The sequence below is a fragment of the Mytilus edulis genome, chromosome 1 (genome assembly GCF_963676685.1).
Source record: "Mytilus edulis chromosome 1, xbMytEdul2.2, whole genome shotgun sequence".
Classification (NCBI taxonomy): Eukaryota; Metazoa; Mollusca; class Bivalvia; order Mytilida; family Mytilidae; genus Mytilus; species Mytilus edulis.
In genome coordinates, this window is record NC_092344.1 from 116,675,485 (window position 1) to 116,698,159 (window position 22,675).

Consider the following 22,675-nt stretch of genomic DNA (forward strand, 5'->3'; position numbering starts at 1 on the left):
AAACAAACGAGAAACGAAGAACACTTATGAACCACATCAACAAACGACAACCACTGAACATAAGGTTCTTGACTTAGGGCAGATGCAAACAAGTGCAGCGGGTGTAAACGCTTTTATAGGTACCAACTTTCACCCTTACATGAAACAATAGTGTAACATCACAACAAAGAAATACACTATGACATATCAATTAAAATGGTTGACCTCAATTTAAAGACATGTTTTTATAAACCAGTTATTTTATATAGATGAGGTCTGCACCAAAATATTTTCCTTTTATGAATGGATAAGCTCTTGAGTGAATCGGTCAATATTGTCATCGACCAGTAATTGAAACAGTGAATTTAAATAAATAAATTCATTACCTTAATTCGAAATATTTTATTGACTTTAAAATTGCTTTTGCATTTACTTCATAATCAGACAGCTGATTATATAAAATGTCGAACTCTTTATTTTAAAAAAGCAATGAATACAGAAGTAGGGCCAAATAACCCGATTTTCTCCAACTATCGAAAACTATTCAGATGTGACATACGACATCTGCTGACAGCAGTTCTTTATTTGGGACATTGAAATAGTTTAGTGATAGAAATAACTGAAATTCCCAAGGCTGTAACAAGGATATGTTGTATAGCATTAACCTGTTTACCTCGATGATGAAAAATGAAAATCTTAATTGACATAAAACATTCAATTCAATAACATTTAATTTAAAGTGCCACAAAATCATGAAATCTTAATAAAGAGCTGTAAGTAAAATTGAGAGTTGAAAAAAGACCTAGATTACAGACGCAATTATTCGACCATCGATTAAGAATCGTACTCTAGTTGCACATATAAACTGCATATGTATTAATCAATTATGATGTATTGGATCGTGTACTGTTGTTTTCCCTTTCGTCGGTTTTCGTATTTGGCCATGGCATTGTCGCTGTGTTTTCGACTGGAATGTGTCTTTTGTATCTTTTGTTACTTTTCTTCAATTCTTAAGTTTTGAGTGGTACAATTAAGAAATAATTCATGGGGGATGGAATACATCGTGATTTTACCACGGGTTGGCCCTTTATGACAAATATTGTACCTCTGAGCGATAGCATCGTTTGTTTACGTTTCCTTGTGTTGATGATTTTCGGTTTTACAAGAGTGTATTTTCTCGTAAATGCCCGTAAATGCTTAAATTACCTCATTCATAAAAAAGCATGTGACGAAGGAGTATGATCGGAACAGCCTAAGCAAAATATTCATATTTTACCACGGGTGTGTACTCAAAGCGTTTGAAGGACGTCATGTTCGACATGTAACAATTTAAGATGTAACAAAATGGATCTTAATATAAATTTAATACTAAACAGAAAACGATAAACTTGTGGCCAAGATGTTATGCCACAAACACAAAGTGTCTATTTTTTTTGGACACCAGATCCAGATTTCGACAATACATGACTCTTCTGACAGTGATGTTAGGGGTCGAAACGGTATTTGGAAGGCCATTTAATTTACCCTCAATTCCAGACAGACTTTTGAATTTTAAGAGTCAATATAGGATGAACGGATCATACAAACCGGAGGGAAAATATGATACAAGCCCAAACGAAAAAATATAAACGAGTCTAAATTGAAAACTACGTTCAAACCTATGATTGAGTTGGATAAAAACCGCAATTTTTATACGTGTGCATGCGTATAAAAATTGCGGTTATTATCCAGCGCAATCATAGGCTTGTTTTATGTATTCCCACGGTTTATATAATCCGTTCATCCTATTTTGACGCTTGAAATATTTTTTTTGGTGATGTACCATTTTAGACTGGTTATATATTATATTTTGAAGTGTACTGTATCATAATTATATAATTCATCGCGCCGTTAGATTTATCGTTGGCTTTTATTCAGTCATTTTGCATATAGTTATCAAAGGGACCAGGGTAATAATTTAGTACGCCAGACGCGTGTTTCGTCTACATAAGACTCATCAGTGACGCTCATATAAAAATATTTATAAAGCCGAACAAGTACAAAGTTGATATGGTCTAAAGCGTTGGACAAGAGGCTAAGCGAGACTTGTTTTTATAATATACTTATTTCTAGTGACTGTATAATGCATTTGGTCTTTATCCCATACGATACATATTAATTGTTGAGTTAGATTGCTGACAAATAAAATTACATTGTGAATAAACTAATAATATTTACACACGTTTAAAGGAAGAACGAAAGATACAAGAGGGACAGTCCAACTCATAAATCAAAAATAAACTGAAAACGCCATGGCTAAAACAAAAAAGACAAACAGACAAACAATAGTACATATGACATAACATATAAAAATAATTAATAAACAACAAGAACCCTACCAAAAACTAGGGTTGATCTCAGGTGTTCCGGAACTTTAAGCATATCGTGCTCCACATGTGGCACCCGTCGTGTTGCTTATGTGATAACATATCCGGTAAATAGTCTAATTCGGTAGGTCACATTCATGAAAGGAAAGGAGTCTGTTGTTACGACGTAGGGAACATATCCGATATCATTTGTGAAACGGTTATTCCATAACGGTCAACCAACTTGTGATGGCGTGCGTAAAATTTTACGAAGTGATGATTTCAACTATTTTAAAGGTGGCACGATAGTATTTCCTGGCCCATAAGGGATAATGAAAGCCTTTTTAGAATTTTCACCACTTTCTAACACTGCCAAAAAATCTACATTCACAGGTAACTGGAGTACTTTTTTTTACTATTCAGAAATGAATTTGAATATGTATCATAACCGTTTACGTTTCATGCTATCTTCAAAAACCTAATACCAATTGGTGACCTTCGGCTGTTGTCTGCTCTATGGTCGGGTTGTTGTCTCTTTGACACATTCCCCATTTCCATTCTCAATTTTACTTCTAATTAATAAATTCTTATAATTTCTTTACAGGGTTGTCATTTGAAGGAACTATTAGTCATTTTCTATTAATGACCTGTGTATATTATCTGCCATTGACCACCATACAGATAACATATTTTGGATTTATTGACTTCAATATAAGACTATGTGTAATAAAACAGTTAAATAACAATAGAAACGATAATCAAGGTTATTTTAAAACGGAAAGTCCATAATCAAATCGCAAAATCATGACCTAATATCAAACGAATAGATAGCAACTTTCATATTCCTGACTTGATACCGGAATATTCTGATGTAGAAAATAGTGCATTGAACCTAGTTTTATAGTTTACTAAACCTCTTACTTGTATGACAGTCGTACAACATTATTATTATTATCATTCGTTTGATGTGTTTTACCTTTTGATTTTGCGATTTGATTAGAGATTTTCAGTTTAGAATTTTCTCGGAGTTCAGTATATTTGTAATTTTACTGGAACTAGAAAAGCACAAGAATAATAAAACATCAGTTTCCAAGACCTCACTCATTTTCACTAAACTTAAATAACTTACATTAGTACCAAGGGAGTTAAGAGATACTTTATTATCCTCAGTAAGTGCTGGAAAATTACAAGTATACAAGATTCCATAATGTATCTGAATTTTTGACTCTAACATCCATATACTTGCACCATTTTGTCCGTTTTCACAAGCTAGATTAAAAAAACAATATAAAGGATTATTAAGTCTTATAAATGTACCGAAGAAAGCTAAGAATGCAAAAACAAAAAACCAGTTTTGGGTTTTGTATTTCAACTATTTCAATAACATTTAAATATTTGAAAAGGCAGGGAAAGGTTTGGCCAATATGGACTCACCGCACCAATGTACTGGACTCAAACATGAGAAAATGTATGTTTAAGCTGGGGATCGAAGTCATTTTCGAGTATTTATATATTTGTTAAGGGCAGAGTTTGGAATTCAACCCTTTAAGGGGTTTGCATATTTTATTTTAAAATGATAACAAGTAAAAAAGTGTGGACGTAAAACAGGCTAAAACAAGAATGTGTCCATAGTACACGGATGCCCCACTCGCACTATCATTTCCTATGTTCAGTAGACCGTGAAATTGGGGTCAAAACTTTAATTTTGAATTAAAATTAGAAAGATCATATCATAGGAAACATGTGTACTAAGTTTCAAGTTGATAGCTTCCGGTAGCATGGCGATTGCATGAAGTGGTGTTTTTCTACTCTCCGCCTTTTTTTATTGAAAAACCAGTTAGTAAATGTATGTGAGTTATGTGAAGGTCGTAAACTAAAAACAATAGATGATCCACAAAAACTCTAGCAAGTTTTTAATGACATAAACCTGATACAAAAGTCTTTAATTGTTACAAATATTATCTTGGAAATATTATTCGAGTGGACCGAACTTCGTTATTCGTGTAAACAGAGGTCAGGTCAGTGGTCGGAGTCAGAATCGATAATCGTTACTTAAAGTACATTTTGACGGAAATATACGGAGACAACTGATAACCATGGACCCCAGGGAACAAGAAAGGTATGAGACATTAAAAAAAATGTACGAATCTAAATCTGTGTCCGAATGCTTTGCAAGTTTGCACCTCAGATTAGAGGGGGATGTTGAATTTCTGAAAAAAGAGGTCAAGGTACTAAAGGACAATGTAGAAAACCTTGAATCTCATGCTAAACTCATGGATGACAGTATTAAAGACATACATAACACTCTCCTTCCTGATATTGAGGAAAAAATATCAACAGAAGAAAAAGAAAGACTAAAGCTAGAGTATTGGGGCAGAAAATGGAACCTGGTGGTAAGTGGTGTGAGAGGAACCCCCTTGGCCGAGATGCCTAAAGCAACTGATGTGTATGTCCGACACTTCTTTGAAAAAACTTTAGAAATACCCAAGGAGCGCATCGAAAAAATGCTGTTCCAGGCCGTGCATAGGCTACCAGGAAAAGAGGGAGACAAAGAGAAGAGAAAGATTATTGTGCGCTTTAATAGTCTGATAGATCGAGACGACGTTCTGGCCGCTGGGATGAAGCTTCAACGTGGAAGTGGGTATAGTGTTGTGCCCGATGTGCCGCCGTCTGTTGCCAAACTTCGATTTAATCTTTTAAATGAAAGACGTGCACTGTCTTCATCTGAACAGAGGAAAGTCCATCTTGTATACATTAAAGAGTATCCGTTTGTCATGCTAAAAAAGAAGAGATCATCATAGACCCTTCAGCAGACCTTCTCATGTAAAATAAATAACTTTTAACTGATTTAAACAAAAAAAATATTTAAACAAATTGCATTGGAACACTCACAGTAACATTCTGTTTATTATTATTGTATTTTATTACTACGTTCCTGTTTTTTGGGTTGTTTTTATTCTACATTGTGTATTCTAAAACTCTCTCTAATTGTTCGCGTTTTTTTTTCTATGTTGATAAATTGTATGTCCTGGCTCATCCGCACATGGCTAATTTGCATATTAGATTGCTCAGGTGGGCATGCGCAACGTAAACCGGATGTTTTGGCTCATGATACAGACAAAAACACGGAGAATAATAAAACCCTCTCTAAACTAAAGAAATACATTATATGTGCCTTTCAAGAGTACGTAGGTAAACTTTATTCCAAATATACACCCTTATTGAACTCGTCTAGTAGGTGTTAATAGTTTTTATTAAGTTTTAAACGTGGTCAGACTTAAGGTAGATCATAAGTAAATCTTTTTTGAGACAGAATTTTCTTATACTTAGCCAGAATGAAGATTTTAATATGCTCTTTTCAAAAATATAATAAAAAGTAGGGGTCACCGTGCTATTTTTCAAGCTATGAGTCGTTGAAAATTGCCTAAATTTGGTTAGATTGTTAATGGAAAAACACAATTGTGTGCATAAAATATAATCTATGAGATAGAATTTTGAAATAAATTGTGAAAAGATAGGTTTTGTAATATGTTTTAAGAAAATAAGAAGAAAAAATGGTGTCACCGAACTTGTTTTCTTGCTACAAGTAAAAAGAAAAAAATTCCCATTCTGTCCAGTATAAATTTTTTACTAAAAGAGTTTTCTTCCCTTAAATGGCTCATTTGAAAAAAAATGATTTAAAAAGCAAAATAAAATGATATTTGTTTAATTATTTTGAATTATACAATAAATTGCCAAGTTTTCTTTATATTATTAAACTGTCTAACCATCAAATTGCAAATCTGTCTCCAAATTTGCAGATTAAGGCAAATAACTAGACCGATTTTTTACTGTGATTGTTCAATCCAAGATGGCGGTATACCATAAATCTACCTTAATCACTAGCGGTCCATCATATAAAACGCACATGGCTATAATTCCTCATACTGTCTACTTTTATGTAAAGAACCCCACATATAAATAGAATGTCACTTAACAGTTGTTCAAAACTGTATCACCTTTAAAAAACAACTAAACAATCTGAGAGACATGTCATTCTCAAATAAAAGCAGAATTATCTGCTTTCAGCAAAAAGGGGGCACCCCGGACAACAATAATAAACAGTTGAACTTCTGATCCTCAAAATTAAAAACATTACAAAACTTGAAATGGGAAAAGACTTACAGAGATTTGCACCATAATCTTTTTTTTCCAGAGGTATAAAGAAAGGGGAAAACAGTTATTTTTGTTTTTGTTTTTTTTGTTTTTGTTATAAAAACTATATTTTGTTTTTATATATAAAGGGATGGGGAAGAGAGACACCCACTGTATTTTAGTTAATTAATTTACTTAATTAGAATTGTATTACCATGAAACGGGAGACCTCAGGTTGTTGTGGGTTAAACGGTTCGAAAAAAACATTTTTATGTCACTTTCATTTCTCTCTACTTATTTGTACTTTATTTTTTTGTATTGCTCTGAATATGTTGATTGACTGTATAATTTTAGATCATTCATCTGTTACAATTGTAATTGATATAAAATATGGGTAGTTTGAAAATTGGTTGCATAAATTGTAGAGGCCTGTCTTCTGATAAAATTAAAAGAAGAGATATATTTAGTAAATGTAGAGAAAATTATGATATGGTCTTCTTGGTAGATACTCACTGTAAAAAAGAACTTGAAAAGTATTGGCAGGCAGAATGGGGTTATAAAATAATATTTGGGTCGCATACCACGAGCAGTAGAGGCGTGGCTATCTTGTTTAGAAGCACGTTTTCTTTTGAAATTTTTGGACAGAAAGTGGATCAAAACGGGAACTATGCAATTCTAGATATAAAAATTTTCAATCATAGAATGACAATAGCAGTGGTATATGGACCCAATGAGGACAAACCAGATTTTTATGAAATACTCCAAAGAGATATTGAAAATTTTGGTAATACTTCAGTAATAGTGGGGGGTGATTGGAATTTACCACAAAATTATGATATGGATACTTTAAACTATTTGCATAAAAATAATCATAAAGCTCAAAAAAAGGTTAATGAAATGATGTCAGAAATAGATCTGGTTGATGTTTATAGGGAATTATACCCAGAGAAAAAGAGGTTTTCCTGGAGAGGACCTAACAAGAAGCAGGCAAGACTGGACTACTTCCTTGTCTCATCTGATTTTCAACCACTGATAACCTCGTGTGATATTGGTGTTGCATATAGGTCTGATCACTCACCCGTATCTCTGTCCATTCAATTTAATACAAATGAAAAAGGCAAAGGGACGTGGAAATTTAACAATGCTTTATTATACGACAAAGAATTTATTACTAATACTAAAACTTGTATTGCTGATTGTATTGATCAATATAAAATAGTTGATTCTGAAAATAGGGAAGAAATAGAATTTTCCATTTCCGACCAACTGTTTTGGGAAACTTTAAAACTGATGATACGAGGAAAAACAATTTCTTATTCATCTTTTAAAAAGAAAGAACGCAGTAGGGAAGAACAAGAACTAGAAAGTCAATTGAACAATTTGAACAATAATGAAAATATCAATGATAAAAGGGAAGAAATTACACGTATTGAACTTCAGTTAAGGTCGTTAAGAGAATCTAGAATAAAAGGGGCAATAATGAGAGCAAAAGCTAAATGGCAAATTGAAGGGGAGAAAAGTACAAAATATTTCTGTAATCTAGAGAAAAGAAATTATATTGACAAAGTAATACAAAAATTAACTTTAGATAATGGTGAATGCATCACTGATCAAGCAAAAATTCGTGCGGAATAAAAGTTATATTATGAGAATCTATATTCATCTAAGAAAACAATTATAAATAATACACACAGAGCTAATTTCTTTTCTCTTGAAAACCCATTTATCAAAATTCTCTCTGATGAACAAAATATTAATTTAGAGGGGGAACTAAAAAGCTCAGAAATTCATAATGCATTAAAAAATATGAAAAATGGAAAATCTCCTGGTCTGGATGGTTTTACAACTGAGTTTTATAAATTTTTTTGGCACGACATTAATCCTTTCCTACTGCGTTCTTTCAAAGAATCATTTCAAGAAGGTAAATTATCAATTTCACAAACACAAGGTGTTATCACCTGTCTACCCAAAGATGGTAAACCAAAACATTTTCTAAAAAATTGGCGACCTATTTCACTGCTTAATGTAGACTATAAAATAGTATCAACATGTATTGCAAATAGAATTAAAAAAGTCCTTGATCACCTGATTAGTGAAACTCAAACTGGCTTTATGAAAGGCAGATATATTGGTGAGTGTACAAGACTAATATATGACCTCTTGAAAAAAGTAGATGACGAAGATATTCCTGGCTTGCTTGTCTTGTTGGACTTTGAAAAAGCCTTCAACTCTCTTGAGTGGAACTTTATATGTGAAACCTTGAAATTTCTAGGTTTTGGGGACACAATAGTGAAATGGTTCACAACCCTTTACTATAATTCAAAAAGCTGCATTCAAAATAACGGTTATCTCTCTGATTTTTTTGTAATAGAGAGGGGGGTACGACAAGGGGATCCATTGTCTCCCTATCTTTTTATTTTATGTTTGGAACTGCTTAGTGCATCAATAAAATATGACAACAACATAAATGGTATAAAGATTAAGAATTCTGAATTTTTACTCAGTCAGTATGCTGATGATTCGACTTTGATCCTGGATGATAGTGAAGAATCTCTCAACAGTGCTTTAGATAAGATAGACTTGTTTTACTCCTGCTCTGGTTTGAAGGCTAATTTTGAAAAAACCCAAGTAATATGGATTGGGGCAAAAAGGGGCTGTGGTGAGGAGCTAAACACAAATAAAACAATAATATGGAACCATTCAGGAAATTTCAAACTCCTAGGCATTCAATATTGTTTGTCAAAAGTTGATATATGTGTTGATAATTATTTAGAAAAAATTCAAAAAGTTAAAAATCTTTTAAGTGACTGGTCATTTAGAAATATTACTATATATGGGAAAATTGTAGTTGTGAAAACTCTCGCCCTACCAATTCTAATTCAATGTTTTACTGTTTTACCAGATCCATCCCCAGATATATTAAAGCAGTTACAATCTATGCTATACAGATTTGTGTGGGATGGTAAAGGGGACAAAATTAAAAGAAATATACTTATCTCAAATTACGAGGATGGTGGTGTAAAAATGCCACATATTGAATCATTTATAAAATCACTTAAGTTATCCTGGGTTAAAAAAGTTTTAGACCCCACAAATTATTCCTCATGGAAGGTTCTATTGGCAGATCACCTTGAAATGAATGGTGGTGAAAACATGTGGCATTTATCAAAATCAGCACTCAATGAAATTAAAAAAGAATTTAACCCTTTTTGGCAAAATGTAATTTCATCATGGACCTCATTGTGTGAACCTCTGACCACAGCCCCAAGTGATATTTTGTCTCAACCATTGTTTTTAAATGAAAATATTATGATTGATGGAAAAACAGCTTTTTACAAAAAATGGATACAGAATAATGTATTTTTCATAAATGATCTCATTAAGGAAAATGGAGAATTTTACAATTATGATGAATTTATTAGAAATTATAATATAAAAACAACTTTCTTAGATTTCTATGGACTAATCTTGGCACTGCCAAAGGAATGGAAGAATGTTATTCATTCTCAAGTATTTATCAAACTAAATACTGTCAGTCACAAAAATGTTACCGCCATAAAAACAGTTGATAAAGTATCAAAACATTTTTATAAATTTTTTCTAGATAAAATAAAGGAAACCCCATCACGCATACAAGAGAAATGGAAAATGAAATTGAGAATAGATATTGTGGCCGAAGAATGGAATTATTTTTTTAGTCTTCCTTTACTTATAACTGAAGATCCCACTTTAAGGGCATTTCAATATAGATTACTCCATAGAATTCTAGGAACAAATACTTTACTTATGAAGTGTAAATATAGTGAAACAGAACTGTGCACTTTTTGTACCGAAACTAAAGAAACATACATACACCTCTTTTTTGAATGTAGTTATGTTCGAACATCCTGGCTTAATTTTTTTCAAAAGTTAGAAGATGTATGTAATGTAAGCTTTCTCCCAACCTTATCAAGTATAATCTTGGGTGTTAAACATCATCTATTTAAAGATATTCTTAATACATGTATTCTGATATTGAAAAGATATGTTTATTTATGTAGAGTTAGATTTACAGTCCCATCTGTTGCTGAAGCAATTGAATGGCTTAACTATTATTATAGGGTTGACATGGTCTCTATGAATTTGTGCTCTACCAGTAAAGCAATAAGATTAAAAGAAAAATGGTCAAGCATTGATAATATTATTAAGAAATAGAGCTCAATGCAGATGTACTCTGTAATCTATTACTGACTTTGTATTTTATAATTTGTAACAAGTATGGTTAACTATATGTTTAGGATTTATAGCAGAATAATTTGTTTGTGCATCTTTATTTGTAGATGAGATTTGAAAATGATATGAAAATAATAAAATATATATTACAAAAAAAAAGTTTCAAGTTGATTGGACTTTAACTTCATCAAAAACTACCTTGACCAAAAACTTAAACCTGAACTTCACTCTATCATTTTCTATGTTCAGTGGACCATAAAATTGAGGTCAAAACTATAATTTGGCATTAAAATTAGAAAGATCATATCATGGGGAACATGTGTACTAAGTTTAAAGTTGATTGGACTTCAACTTCTTTAAAATCTACCTTGACCAAAAACTTTAACCTGAAGCGAACGGACGTACGGACGCACGGACGCACAGACGGACGAACGGAGGCACAGACCAGAAAACATAATGCCCCTCTACTATCGTAGGTGGGGCATAAAAATACGTTCAAAACAATGTCACCCGAATTTCTTACAGGTTGACATAATTAAAATAATTAAAATAACAATTGCAAGTGAAACGATCTGGCAGTTTACATGATAAGATGAGATAAATGTATTCACATATTGATTGGCATAATTAAGTACACAATATATCTATCATCACATAAAACATTCAATCAATATCCAGCCATAAAATTGACTAATGAGACACGTTTAAGACTATGTATTTACACTAAATTCTTATAAACACGTTATCTGTTAACAAATTGAAGCCAAAATCAGATTAACCTTTATCATGTTTTATCACTAGTCGAAAGTGAAAAGTTTTTCGACGTAAAAATAATTTATGCAGACTGTTACAAAAATACTGCTGTATTTCTTCGCAGTTCATGATATTAACAAATTGATCATTTAAAATTTTACTGTTTAAATTTTCAATATATTTAACGCATTCAAGTAAAAAGTCACATCTCAAATCTGATTATAATGAACATGTCTGTTTCTGTTTCATCTAGTTCACAGTATCTACAAAGTCACAGTTACATGGTCACAGGCGGCATTTACAAACCTTTAATGCATGAATTCACATATATGTTACAGTAAATAAGTGAAAATATGAATTAAACGAAATACTGTGGATTCATTTATTTTCGTGGGTATCAATTTTCGTGGATTGCTAAAAACTTGCATATTCGTGGATATTTGATTTCGTAGATTTGCCAAACTCTGTATACAATACCTATTGAAAATATGATATTTTTAGACATTTAAATTCGTGGCTCACCTGTAACCACGAAACCAACGAAAATTGGTATACAACGAATATCAATGAATCCACAGTAACTAAACAATTCAGTAAATACCTGTTATTACTAGTGGAATTAGTAATTACATGTATTTACTAATTGTTTCAGTAGGTACAGGTAACCACTAATTTTTTTTTAGTAATTTGTACAGCTATCTACTAACTTGATATTTTTGTTTCAAAATTTGACTTACATCTAGAAATTGACAACGAGGGTCGATTGAAAACAAAACTTTACGACACAAGAGATGATTTCAGCTTTCCAATTGTGAACTTTCTATTTCTAAGTAGCAACGTTCCAACGGCAAATGCATACGGTGTATATATCTCCCAATGGATACGATATTCCAGCGCTTGCATTTCTTATCATGATTTTCTTGATAGAGGGTTGCTGCTTACAAGGAAGCTATTAAATCAAGAGTTCCAAATGGTGAAGTTGAAATCACCTCTTCGTAAATTTTACGGACGCCATTTCGAGTTGGTTGACCGTTATGGAATACCCGTTTCCCAAATGATATCGGATATGTTCCTTACGTCGTAACTACATCCCCTTTCCTTTCATGAATGTTACCTTCCGAATTAGACTATTTACAGGATTCGTTATCTCATAAACAACACGACGGGTGCCACATGTGCAGCAGGATCTGCTTACCATTCCGAAGCACCTGACATCATCCCTAGTTTTTGGTGGGGTTCGTGTTGTTTATTCTTTAGTTTTCTATGCTGTGTCATGTGTACTATTGTTAGTCTGTTTGTTCTTTTCATTTTTAGCCCTGGCGTTTTTCAGTTTAATTTCGATTAATGAGTTGGACTGTCCCTCTGGTATCTTTCGTCCCTCTTTTGAGACATAATTTAAGACACCAAACAAGAAAGTAGAAGGGATTGGAAGGCTTGCTTTTGGGATAAAAATCAAAGGTATTTCAAGGCTGCATGCTCTTTTTAAATAACAGTTAGGGTTTTGAAATTGAATTTTTTTTTATATAAATTTCCGATAAAAAGAAATAAATGCATAATGTTTTTGGATTAGCAGATACACGTAAACAAGCCAAAGGTGTGTGTCAATTAAAAAAATCTTTAACATAGACTATTTACGACCGTAACCTGCCCTTAATGATTGCAACAAAATTGTATTATACTGTCGTATCGCACTCACCCAACCTTTTCTGTATCAAAAATTAATACCCGTTTATTAAATGTTTAGTAGGCTAACTATTGACGTACTGAGAGTGTCCGATTTGGAGCCAATGGCACTTATCCTTACAAAACATCTAGTCCTGGATTGCGAACAGACAAACGCAGAGGAAAATTATAATTTCTGGGTATATTTGGAGCTTTCTGGTAAAAATTTGACAATGTGCATACGACTGTTTTTAATATTTACATCATTAATCACAAACATAGATGGTAGAGTAGAGGGGCATGACAAAATTAGTTAAACCCCGCCGCATATTACATATGCCTGTCCTAAGTCTAGATTTAAGGCTCCAAAGGGGGTCCAGGAAAGAAACCTGATAGGGGTTGACAAAGCAAGACAAAGCAAGAGTTGCACATTAATCACCCGCTCTTAATTGCAGCCATTAATTCAATAATTAGGGCTGTTAAAATAGCTTTTATCTGTTGGATTATTTGAAATACAACAGAGTCTTAAAAAAATATTATAGCAATTGTCGTTTGTTGCATTGCTGTGTGATATTATTTGTTTCGTTTGTTTTTTGGTATAGTAATTAGGCCGCTGTTTTTCTCGTTTAAAGTGTTTTACACATGTGATTTTGGGACCATTTATCGTTGACTATGCGATATGGGCTTTGTTCATTGTAAAAGGCCACACGGTGACCTGTAGCTATTAATTTATAAGTCATGTGGTCGCTATGGAATAGTTGTCTCACTGGCAATCATATCACATCTTCCTTTTTTTATACTTGTCTTGAGATAATATTGTGATTACCTCTTTTCTTGTTTTTTTCTTTTGTCATGTTCAATCTGCTGATTATGGTTTGTTTGGTATTAAGACTCTATCACATATATTCATTGTACAACTTGAACAACGTCTCAGTGAATATTTATTCTTTAGCATCGTTCCTTTTTAGCCAATATGCTCAGACAGTTTAACATTTTTAAGATATATTTTATGATGATCACTTTGTAATAATACTATTATTGCCCTTACTTTTGTTCAGCTGATCATACAATGTAAAATTGTTTTATCAGTAAGTAAATAGGTGTAAAAATTCATTCAAAAATTAGTAATTACTGGCTATAACTTGGCAGTTTTAGGAACTACGTGTCATTCCTAATATCATCTATTTACTGTAACATATATATAACAACATATATTTCTAATCATTTTAAAGTCATATGAAACGAGTTGCTGGTGATTATAATAACAAATTATTCAATCAATCCAAGAATATACACTAAACTATGTCTTTCTGAATACTAACATTTTCACAGTTTTGTAAGGTATAATCGACAAAAAAATCATTCATTGATTGTTTTTCAAAAACTTTAGCTTTTAATTAACTTTTAGGTGATTGTGTCGAAGTTTACATGCGTGACCTTGATGAACAATAGAAATATAGAAAATGTGAAAAATAATAAGAATAATAGCTATAATTGCTATAGCGGTTGTTTACGTTTCTCCATTGCCACTTATCGCCATCCATTTTACTCTATCAAAGTTTCAATTGAATTGACCTTCCACTTTAATACACCTTATCGCTATTTGTCCGCCATTACTGGATATCACACAGGTTCCCGTAAAATGTTGACGTCATAAAACAAATTATCTGACGCCACAATGGAAAAGTGATTGATGTATGCGTCAAAAGGTCGAGCAGCCTGGTCAGCCGGCCGAGTAGGCTAATAGCGATAAGGTGTATAGAGGGAATGCTACTTTTAGGTTTTGTGTCATTTTGACCTTTTTTGCATTGTTTCCATGGTAACATCAGTCGTTTTGCCAAATCTGCACATATACAATGTAGCTATATTTACATTTTCTGGGAAAACACCTTCAATAATTTTTAAGTGAATTAAGAATGTTATATATGTTGCTTTAGCTCCTACTTGTATCTAAAGGAAAATTGAGCCAGCAACATCTAGGTTATTTGTTTTGAAGGTTTCTAGCCTAGAAAAACGTAAAGTCACAAAAATACTGAACTTAGAGGAAAATCAATTTGAAATGCTCATAATCACATGGCAAAACCATATAGAAAATGGTGGATTGAACCTGGTTTTCTAGCCTAGAAATTGATTTCATAGTTTCATCTGTTTTTAAAAAAAAAATATGCCTGGTACCTTTGATAACCAATTAAATTTAACATTCAGGTTTTTTTTTACCTTGTATGTAAATTATTCAATTCATCTGCTTGAAAGGATGATTCAATTTCATGACGGTTAGTGTTATCAACATTGCTTCATTCCTTCCAAAGAACTAGCGCGGTCATAGATTGTCGACAAAAAGGATAAAGAAACGTACAGTTTAGTATGACATTAAAAAAAACCCGAACAATGTCATTCGATTTTCGGTCAAGATGCTACAATAGTTACAAAGAAACAGTTAAATAGAAATATGTCATTCGTTCGAAGTGGCATACCTATAATTAAAATATGAGGCAAAAATTGGCAATAGTAGCAATTTTGAAAAATCTGAAGTCAGATGACACATATCCACATGACAAGTCAAATTACTGTAAAGTTTCATAAAGATTGGAAAATTATTACGTTTTCTCATTTCTGCAGCCTTTCGTTAGATTTCCTATCTTCACAAGACCGATGAAATTCATGTAAAGTTTCATTAAGTTTTGGAAAATTTTCTGTGTAAAGTTTATTGGATACAGTGATTATTATTATACTGAAGTTTCGTCAACATCAGCTCAATAATCACCAAGAACTGGCTCAGACAAACAAGAAGAAAACGCAATTATATTAGGAAAAGCAATGTGACTACTGGCTTTTGCTAGTTATGAATAATAAATATTAGTAATAATAAAAAAAAAACGAAATGTGATACCACATTATGTAACCGATACTGGTATTCGTTCTTTGATATAAATTAACAAGAAGGATAAAGAAACCGAGGAATTCCAAACCACCTAGAACTGCAAGATCAATATTATTGGACCGATGTTGAAAATACTCAAGTATAATGATAATCACTATAAGCAGTTTGACATTGGAAGTTTTAAAATGGCCACTGTTACCATAAAAAAGAGCATAATTTTGAATAATTGAAAAAAATTTGGTGTCATTTAGACACACACAAAAAATAATGAAAATTCGCTTTGTTTTGTGTTAATCGTTTACAAAAGCGATATAAAGAAACAAAATTTCGCTTTCAGACGTCAGTTTGGTTCAATTTGAACAAAAGATCGAAAACATCGTAAATTTGTTATTGAACTATAGTTTAAACATTGCCCTCAAAGAAAGCCTAATTCAGTTTCAGTTGAGCCCGTTTTCATATCGCCCTAACTTGAACCTAAGCCGAAGATGGGTTACACATGCGTGTTCAGTTATCATAAAGAAAATGATGTCAACATTGAAAAGTAAAACAAAGGATCCACTATGAAAATAAACATTTCCTCGACCGATTCGATCCATAAAAGATGCTAAATTAAATTTGATTACGGTGTACGAGTTCACTCCAAACTAGCTAATTACAAAACATCATAAAAGCAAACTTCATTTTAAAAATTTCAGTTCACTAACGCAGGATATTTTTTCGCTCTATTTATTATATATGAACCCTTGAAGATTTTAACTCGATTGGGTTTGTTTAATTTATACCAGGATATTTTTGTAGATGTTAAAGAATAAATTTCAATTATGTAAAACGGTAGTTCTTAAGGAATTTGATGCAAATCATACTTATATTTAATGACAACTAAACACGAATAAATTTAGCCCCGACGTTCCCGTGAATTGAAGTTACAAAGGTTTGATTTGCATATTTTTATTTTTGAAATGTTTAAAAGGGGTTATGGGATAGATCCAAATCTTATAATATGAGAAAAAAGAATTCGAGCTACATATGTTGGAAGTCATAGTTATTCTGTACGAATTCAAACAATTGAAACCTGTCATAAAAAAATATTTTCATTATCCTTTATGTTTCCTTCACATGTACGAAGTCTAATTTCGTTTATTGAAATAAATGTATTGTCAGAGTACATATTTTTAATATAATTTCATGAGATAGAACATGAAAGATGGACATCACACTATAAAATTAAAGGAAGTACGTGAAAGAATATAATAACTATAAGAACGTTTTCCATACGAAACGTAAAGAAAATTAACTAAATGTGTAATTAAAAATAAATACCTGTTCGCTCTACGCTTTGCATTTTCATTACAGCTGAAATAGATAAGAAAACACTATAATTGTTAATTAAAATTCCTCTATAAAAATGAAACGCTTTAAAATGTGCACTTTTATAATGAGTTAAAACATATCTATTCATAGTGGATTGAGAAACTAGTTATTGCAACTTATATTTATCCCTTTTCATTTTGCGGGTGCTAGTGCTGCCTTGTAGCGAGATTAACCTGCTCTTTTACGAAATCTACATGGGTGTATTTTACTGCAAAAGATATGGCTCTCTCTTAACAAGGTTCATTCGTTTATCGTCCCCTTCCGATGGACTATCATCGTTTCTTTAATACCATACTCACAAATGGTGTCAAAGGAGAGCCAAAAATGCAGTCTCTGAAACTTTCATCCAGGATCGGGAATCGAACCAGGAACATTTTGTTAAATGTCCGATGCACTAACCACTACACCATGGCTCTCAACGTTTATGGTTGATCCCTGAGTTTTATATCTTAATATATTATTGATTTGATATTAGAAAAAGGTCAAAGTACGGTATTCAACACGGAGCTTTTGCTCACACCGGAAAATTGGCAATAAAAGGCCCCCAAAAATGATTGGCCAAAAACCATTCAAATGGGATAATCAACGGTCTATTCTACATAATAGAACGAGAAACATAACACATATAATTTTGAAATACTAAGGCTTTTCTACTTCAGGCATATATTTCCTAAGCTGTATTTGGCAAAACCTTTAGAAATTTTGGTCCTCAATGCTCTTCAACTTCGTACTTTATTTGGCCTTTTTAACTTTTTTGGATTCGAGCGTCACTGATTAGTCTTTTGAAGACGAAACGCGCGTCTGGCATATATACTAAATTTAGTCCTGGTATCTAAGATGAGTTTAGTTATAAACCACATCAGCAAACAACAACTACTGAACATCAGGTTCCTGTCTAAGGACAAGTGCAAACAGCGGTTTCAAACGTATTAATAGGTACCATCCTCAATAGTGTAACAATACAACATAGAAAGATAAAGTATAAAATATCATTTGAACCAAGAGACTATAAAGATAAGTGAACATAAACTGAAAGAATAAATTTGATCTATGACACAATTATAATACATAAGAAATAAAATAAGGGGTCAATGAATGAAGGCAACAGTAGTATACAGCTGTGAAATACTAAATAATTACAGAAATTAAACCGCAACCTTGAACAAATAACCTTGCCGCTTATAGAATATTGTAAACAGCTAAAAGAAAATAATTTTGTTGTAAGGTTTACAGTATAATGTAAAACGTAAATACTACGAGAAACAGAAGTGAACATTTATAGTCATAATAAACACTTTTCAAAGCTGGTACTGTGGGTTCATTTTAATTCGTTGGATACCAATTTTTGTGGGTTTCGTGGGTACAGGTCAACCACGAGATCAACTGTTTAACGAATTACAAATATGAAATGGGTTTTGTATACGGAGACTGCTAAACCACGAAATCAAATATACACGAAAATGCAAGTTTTCCTCAATCCACGAAGATTGATACCCACGAAAATAAATGAATTCACTGTATATATTGAAAATATAGAAACATTAATTAACAAAAAAAATATTATAATTGTATCAACAGGTCAAATTAACATGAAAGTACGATTTGAGAGTACTCTCAGTTAATGAAAGATAGTCAAAGGTCAAAATTATTTAATAATTAAAAAAAATCATGCATCAGCATAAATCAAAATACACCCCAGGAATTTAGTATTTTAACGTAATGGATAGTCAAAAAAAGCTACATGTCAGTTAACTGCTAGTAGTCTGTTGTTATTTGTGTATTATTGTCATTTTGTTTATTTTCTTTGGTTACATCTTCTGACATCAGACTCGGACTTCTCTTGAACTGAATTTTAATGTGCGTATTGTTATGCGTTTACTTTTCTACATTGGTTAGAGGTATAGGGGGAGGGTTGAGATCTCACAAACATGTTTAACCCCGCCGCATTTTTGCGCCTGTCCCAAGTCAGGAGCCTCTGGCCTTTGTTAGTCTTGTATTATTTTAATTTTAGTTTCTTGTGTACAATTTGGAAATTAGTATGGCGTTCATTATCACTGGACTAGTATATATTTGTTTAGGGGCCAGCTGAAGGACGCCTCCGGGTGCGGGAATTTCTCGCTACATTGAAGACCTGTTGGTGACCTTCTGCCGTTGTTTTTTATTTGGTCGGGTTGTTTTCTCTTTGACACATTCCCCATTTCCATTCTCAATTTTATGACTTATGCAATGCCAAAAATAAAATCATCGACAGGCTGTGGGATAGTTAAGAGTTTTAACCTCCATATAGAACACAATGAATGTGGATGTGTAGTCCGTTTCTCTGTGTGTTTCATTTTAATGTTGTGTCGTTGTTCTCCTCTTACATTTAATGCGTTTCCCTCAGTTTTAGATTGTTACCCCGATTTCGTTTTTTGTCGATCGATTTACGAGTTTTGAACAGTGATATACTACTGTTGCCTTTATTTATACATCACGCTTGAAAATTTAGTTATGTTTAATATGCTGATGACAAAATCTATATGTATATAAAAAAGAAGATGTGGTATGATTGCCAATGAGACAAATATCCACAAAAGACCAAAATAACACAAACATTAACAACTATAGGTCACCGTACGGCCTTCAACAATGAGCAAAGCCCATACCGCATATAGTCAGCTATAAAAGGCCCCGATAAGACAATGTAAAAAAATTCAAACGAGAAAATTAACGGCCTTATTTATGTAAAAAAAATGAACGAAAAACAAATGTGTCACACATAAACAAACGACAACCACTGAATTGCAGGCTCCTGACTTGGGACAGGCACATACATAAATAATGTGGCGGGGTTAAACATGTTAGCGGGATTCCAACCCCCCCCCCCCCTAACCTGGGACAGTGGTATAACAGTACAACATAAGAACAAACTATAAAAATCAGTTGAAAAAGGCTCAACTCATCAGATAGACAAAAAATACAAGTGGACGTGGTATGTCAATGTAAACTTTATTCAAAGATCTAATTATAACATTTGTAAGATAACCTTTTCTTATGAATTTGTTTAAAGGTCCGACGAGTTACACGGATCACACAGTGAATTTCGCGCTTTTAGCACAATTGTACCATAAAATTTAGGATCTGAAATACCGAGGCTCTATTGTTTTTCATATTTTGTTTCGGTTTCAGTATTATTTTTTGTTGCTCATTTTCTTTTTCTATTTCGGTTGAAATAGATCTGGATGCAATCACTTAGGTAACCAATAATAGGAATTAACTGTTAATTGGTTTATTGATAGATTGTTTTTATTTCCACTGATACTGACATAGAAAGTTAATACATACAAATGAAAATTTGAAATTTATATACAAGACGTTAGATGGACATAAAAAGACAAAATGTTCACTAATTTAAATGAGTATTTATACTGTTCTATTATATATATAAAAAAAGGAACCAACGCATAATCAACCTTGACCATTTGTAGTCACCATAAAATAAAAGTATGGTGAAGTTAAGTAATTTAATACTTTCAACATATGACCCGATATGCACAGCACCTAAATTGTTTCCACCCATGATAGTTCAGTAATTTTAACACAGAATCATTTGCTTCAACATACAATATCACAAGAATATCGTCTTCTCCTCCTGAAACAGTTTAACAGAGTTTTAAGTTTGCGTCGGCAATTCACTTTTTTTTTCTTTTTCGTTTTGCGATCATTCGGATTGTTTCTTTTAAGGGAAATAAAAAAATGGAATGTGTTTATCATAGATCACATTTCAAAAAGATGAGGTCAACTACATGACAAATAGGTGTAATACCATCATTGTTTTTTTCTTTTTTAGTCTTTGTTGAATTTGCACTTTTCAAACTTTTTTGCCGAATTTAACTTTGCTTCAAATAAAGTAATACTTGGCAAGAGTGAAGTGTTATCCCGTCCAGTAGTCAAAATTTCACACATCATTTTATGGCATATAAAATAATAACCATCATTGGCAGTTACCTAATTAAATTGTCACCCCTTTTTCTCCTGTATACAAGCTTTAGTAAATTTGTAACCCCAAGTTTCCAAAATATTCTAAAAAACACTTAATAAAAAAGAGTGGTCCTTTCAAACAACCTAGATATATGTTTATGACTCAGAATATTTTTTTACTGCAGGAAAATGTATGTAGAATTAATTGCCTACAACTGTCAGTTCAAGAAAATATTATTTTTTCAACCTTTTTTGGTATGCAATCAGTAAAATAACAAAAAATACCCAACTACGAGGAAAATTCAAAACGGAAAGTCCGTAATAAAATGGTAAAATCAAAAGATCAAACACATCTAACAAATAGTAAACAGGCCGTCATATATTCCTGACTTGATACAGGCATTTTCTTATGTAGACAATGATGGATTTAAACAGATGTGACGTACTAGGATTCGATGATAATACACCAAAAGCAAATGATAAAAACATAATAAACATTTCAGCAAACTGAAATTAAACAGACCACCAAGAACGAAATTATTCAAAAATAAAAGCAGAACAGGGTTTTTCAAAAATATATGTCATTATAACTAAAATTTTCAATTGACCCCTTAAGGAGTTACTGATCTTATAGTAAATTTTTCGTAAATTTTTACAAAAATCTTCTCCCCTCAAAATTTGGTGACTATGTGGAACGCATCTATCCCATCGAACTAGAGATAAAGGATACTACAGATACAGTTAAGTCGGCTTCATGTCTTGACTTACATCTAGAAATTGACAATGAGGGTCGGTTGAAAACAAAACTTTACGACAAAAGAGATGATTTCAGCTTTCCAATTGTGAACTTTCCATTTCTAAGTAGCAACATTCCAGCAGCACCTGCATACGGGGTATATATCTCCCAATTGATACGATATTCCCGTGCTTGCATTTCCTATCATGATTTTCTTGATAAAGGGTTGCTGCTTACAAGGAAGCTATTAAACCAAGAGTTCCAAATGGTGAAGTTGAAATCATCCCTTCGTAAATTTTACGGACGCCATCACGAGTTGGTTGACCGTTATGGAATAACCATTTCACAAATGATATTGGATATGTTCCTTACGTCGTAACTACAATCCCCTTCCCTTTCATGAATGTGACCTACCGAATTATACTATTTACCGGATTTGTAATCACATAAGCAACACGAAGGGTGCCACATGTGGAGCAGGATCTGCTTACACTTCCGGAGCACCTGAGATCACCCCTAGTTTTTAGAGGGGTTCGTGTTGTTTATTCTTTAGTTTTCTATGTTGTGTCATGTGTACTATTGTTTTTCTGTTTGTCTTTTTCATTTTTAGCCATCACGTTGTCAGTTTGTTTTAGATTTATG

At 32.6% G+C, this 22,675-nt stretch overlaps 2 protein-coding genes across 2 annotated transcripts in view; one reads left to right on the forward strand and one right to left on the reverse strand.

Moving 5' to 3' along the window:
* LOC139502224 (uncharacterized) overlaps positions 1–22,675 on the forward strand; it is a 101,853-nt gene that overhangs the window by 36,214 nt on the left and 42,964 nt on the right. The gene's annotated exons all lie outside the window — the stretch shown is intronic.
* The window catches only part of LOC139502234 (uncharacterized), a 35,758-nt gene continuing 16,173 nt past the window's right edge, over positions 3,091–22,675 (reverse strand). Inside the window, exons 3-4 of the mRNA XM_071291669.1 lie at positions 17,287–17,319; positions 3,091–3,593 (exon numbers count right to left, since the gene is read on the reverse strand). Of these exons, the coding sequence (XP_071147770.1) occupies positions 3,331–3,593; positions 17,287–17,319 (296 nt within the window). The 3' untranslated portion in view covers positions 3,091–3,330. The remainder of the gene's footprint in view (positions 3,594–17,286; positions 17,320–22,675) is intronic.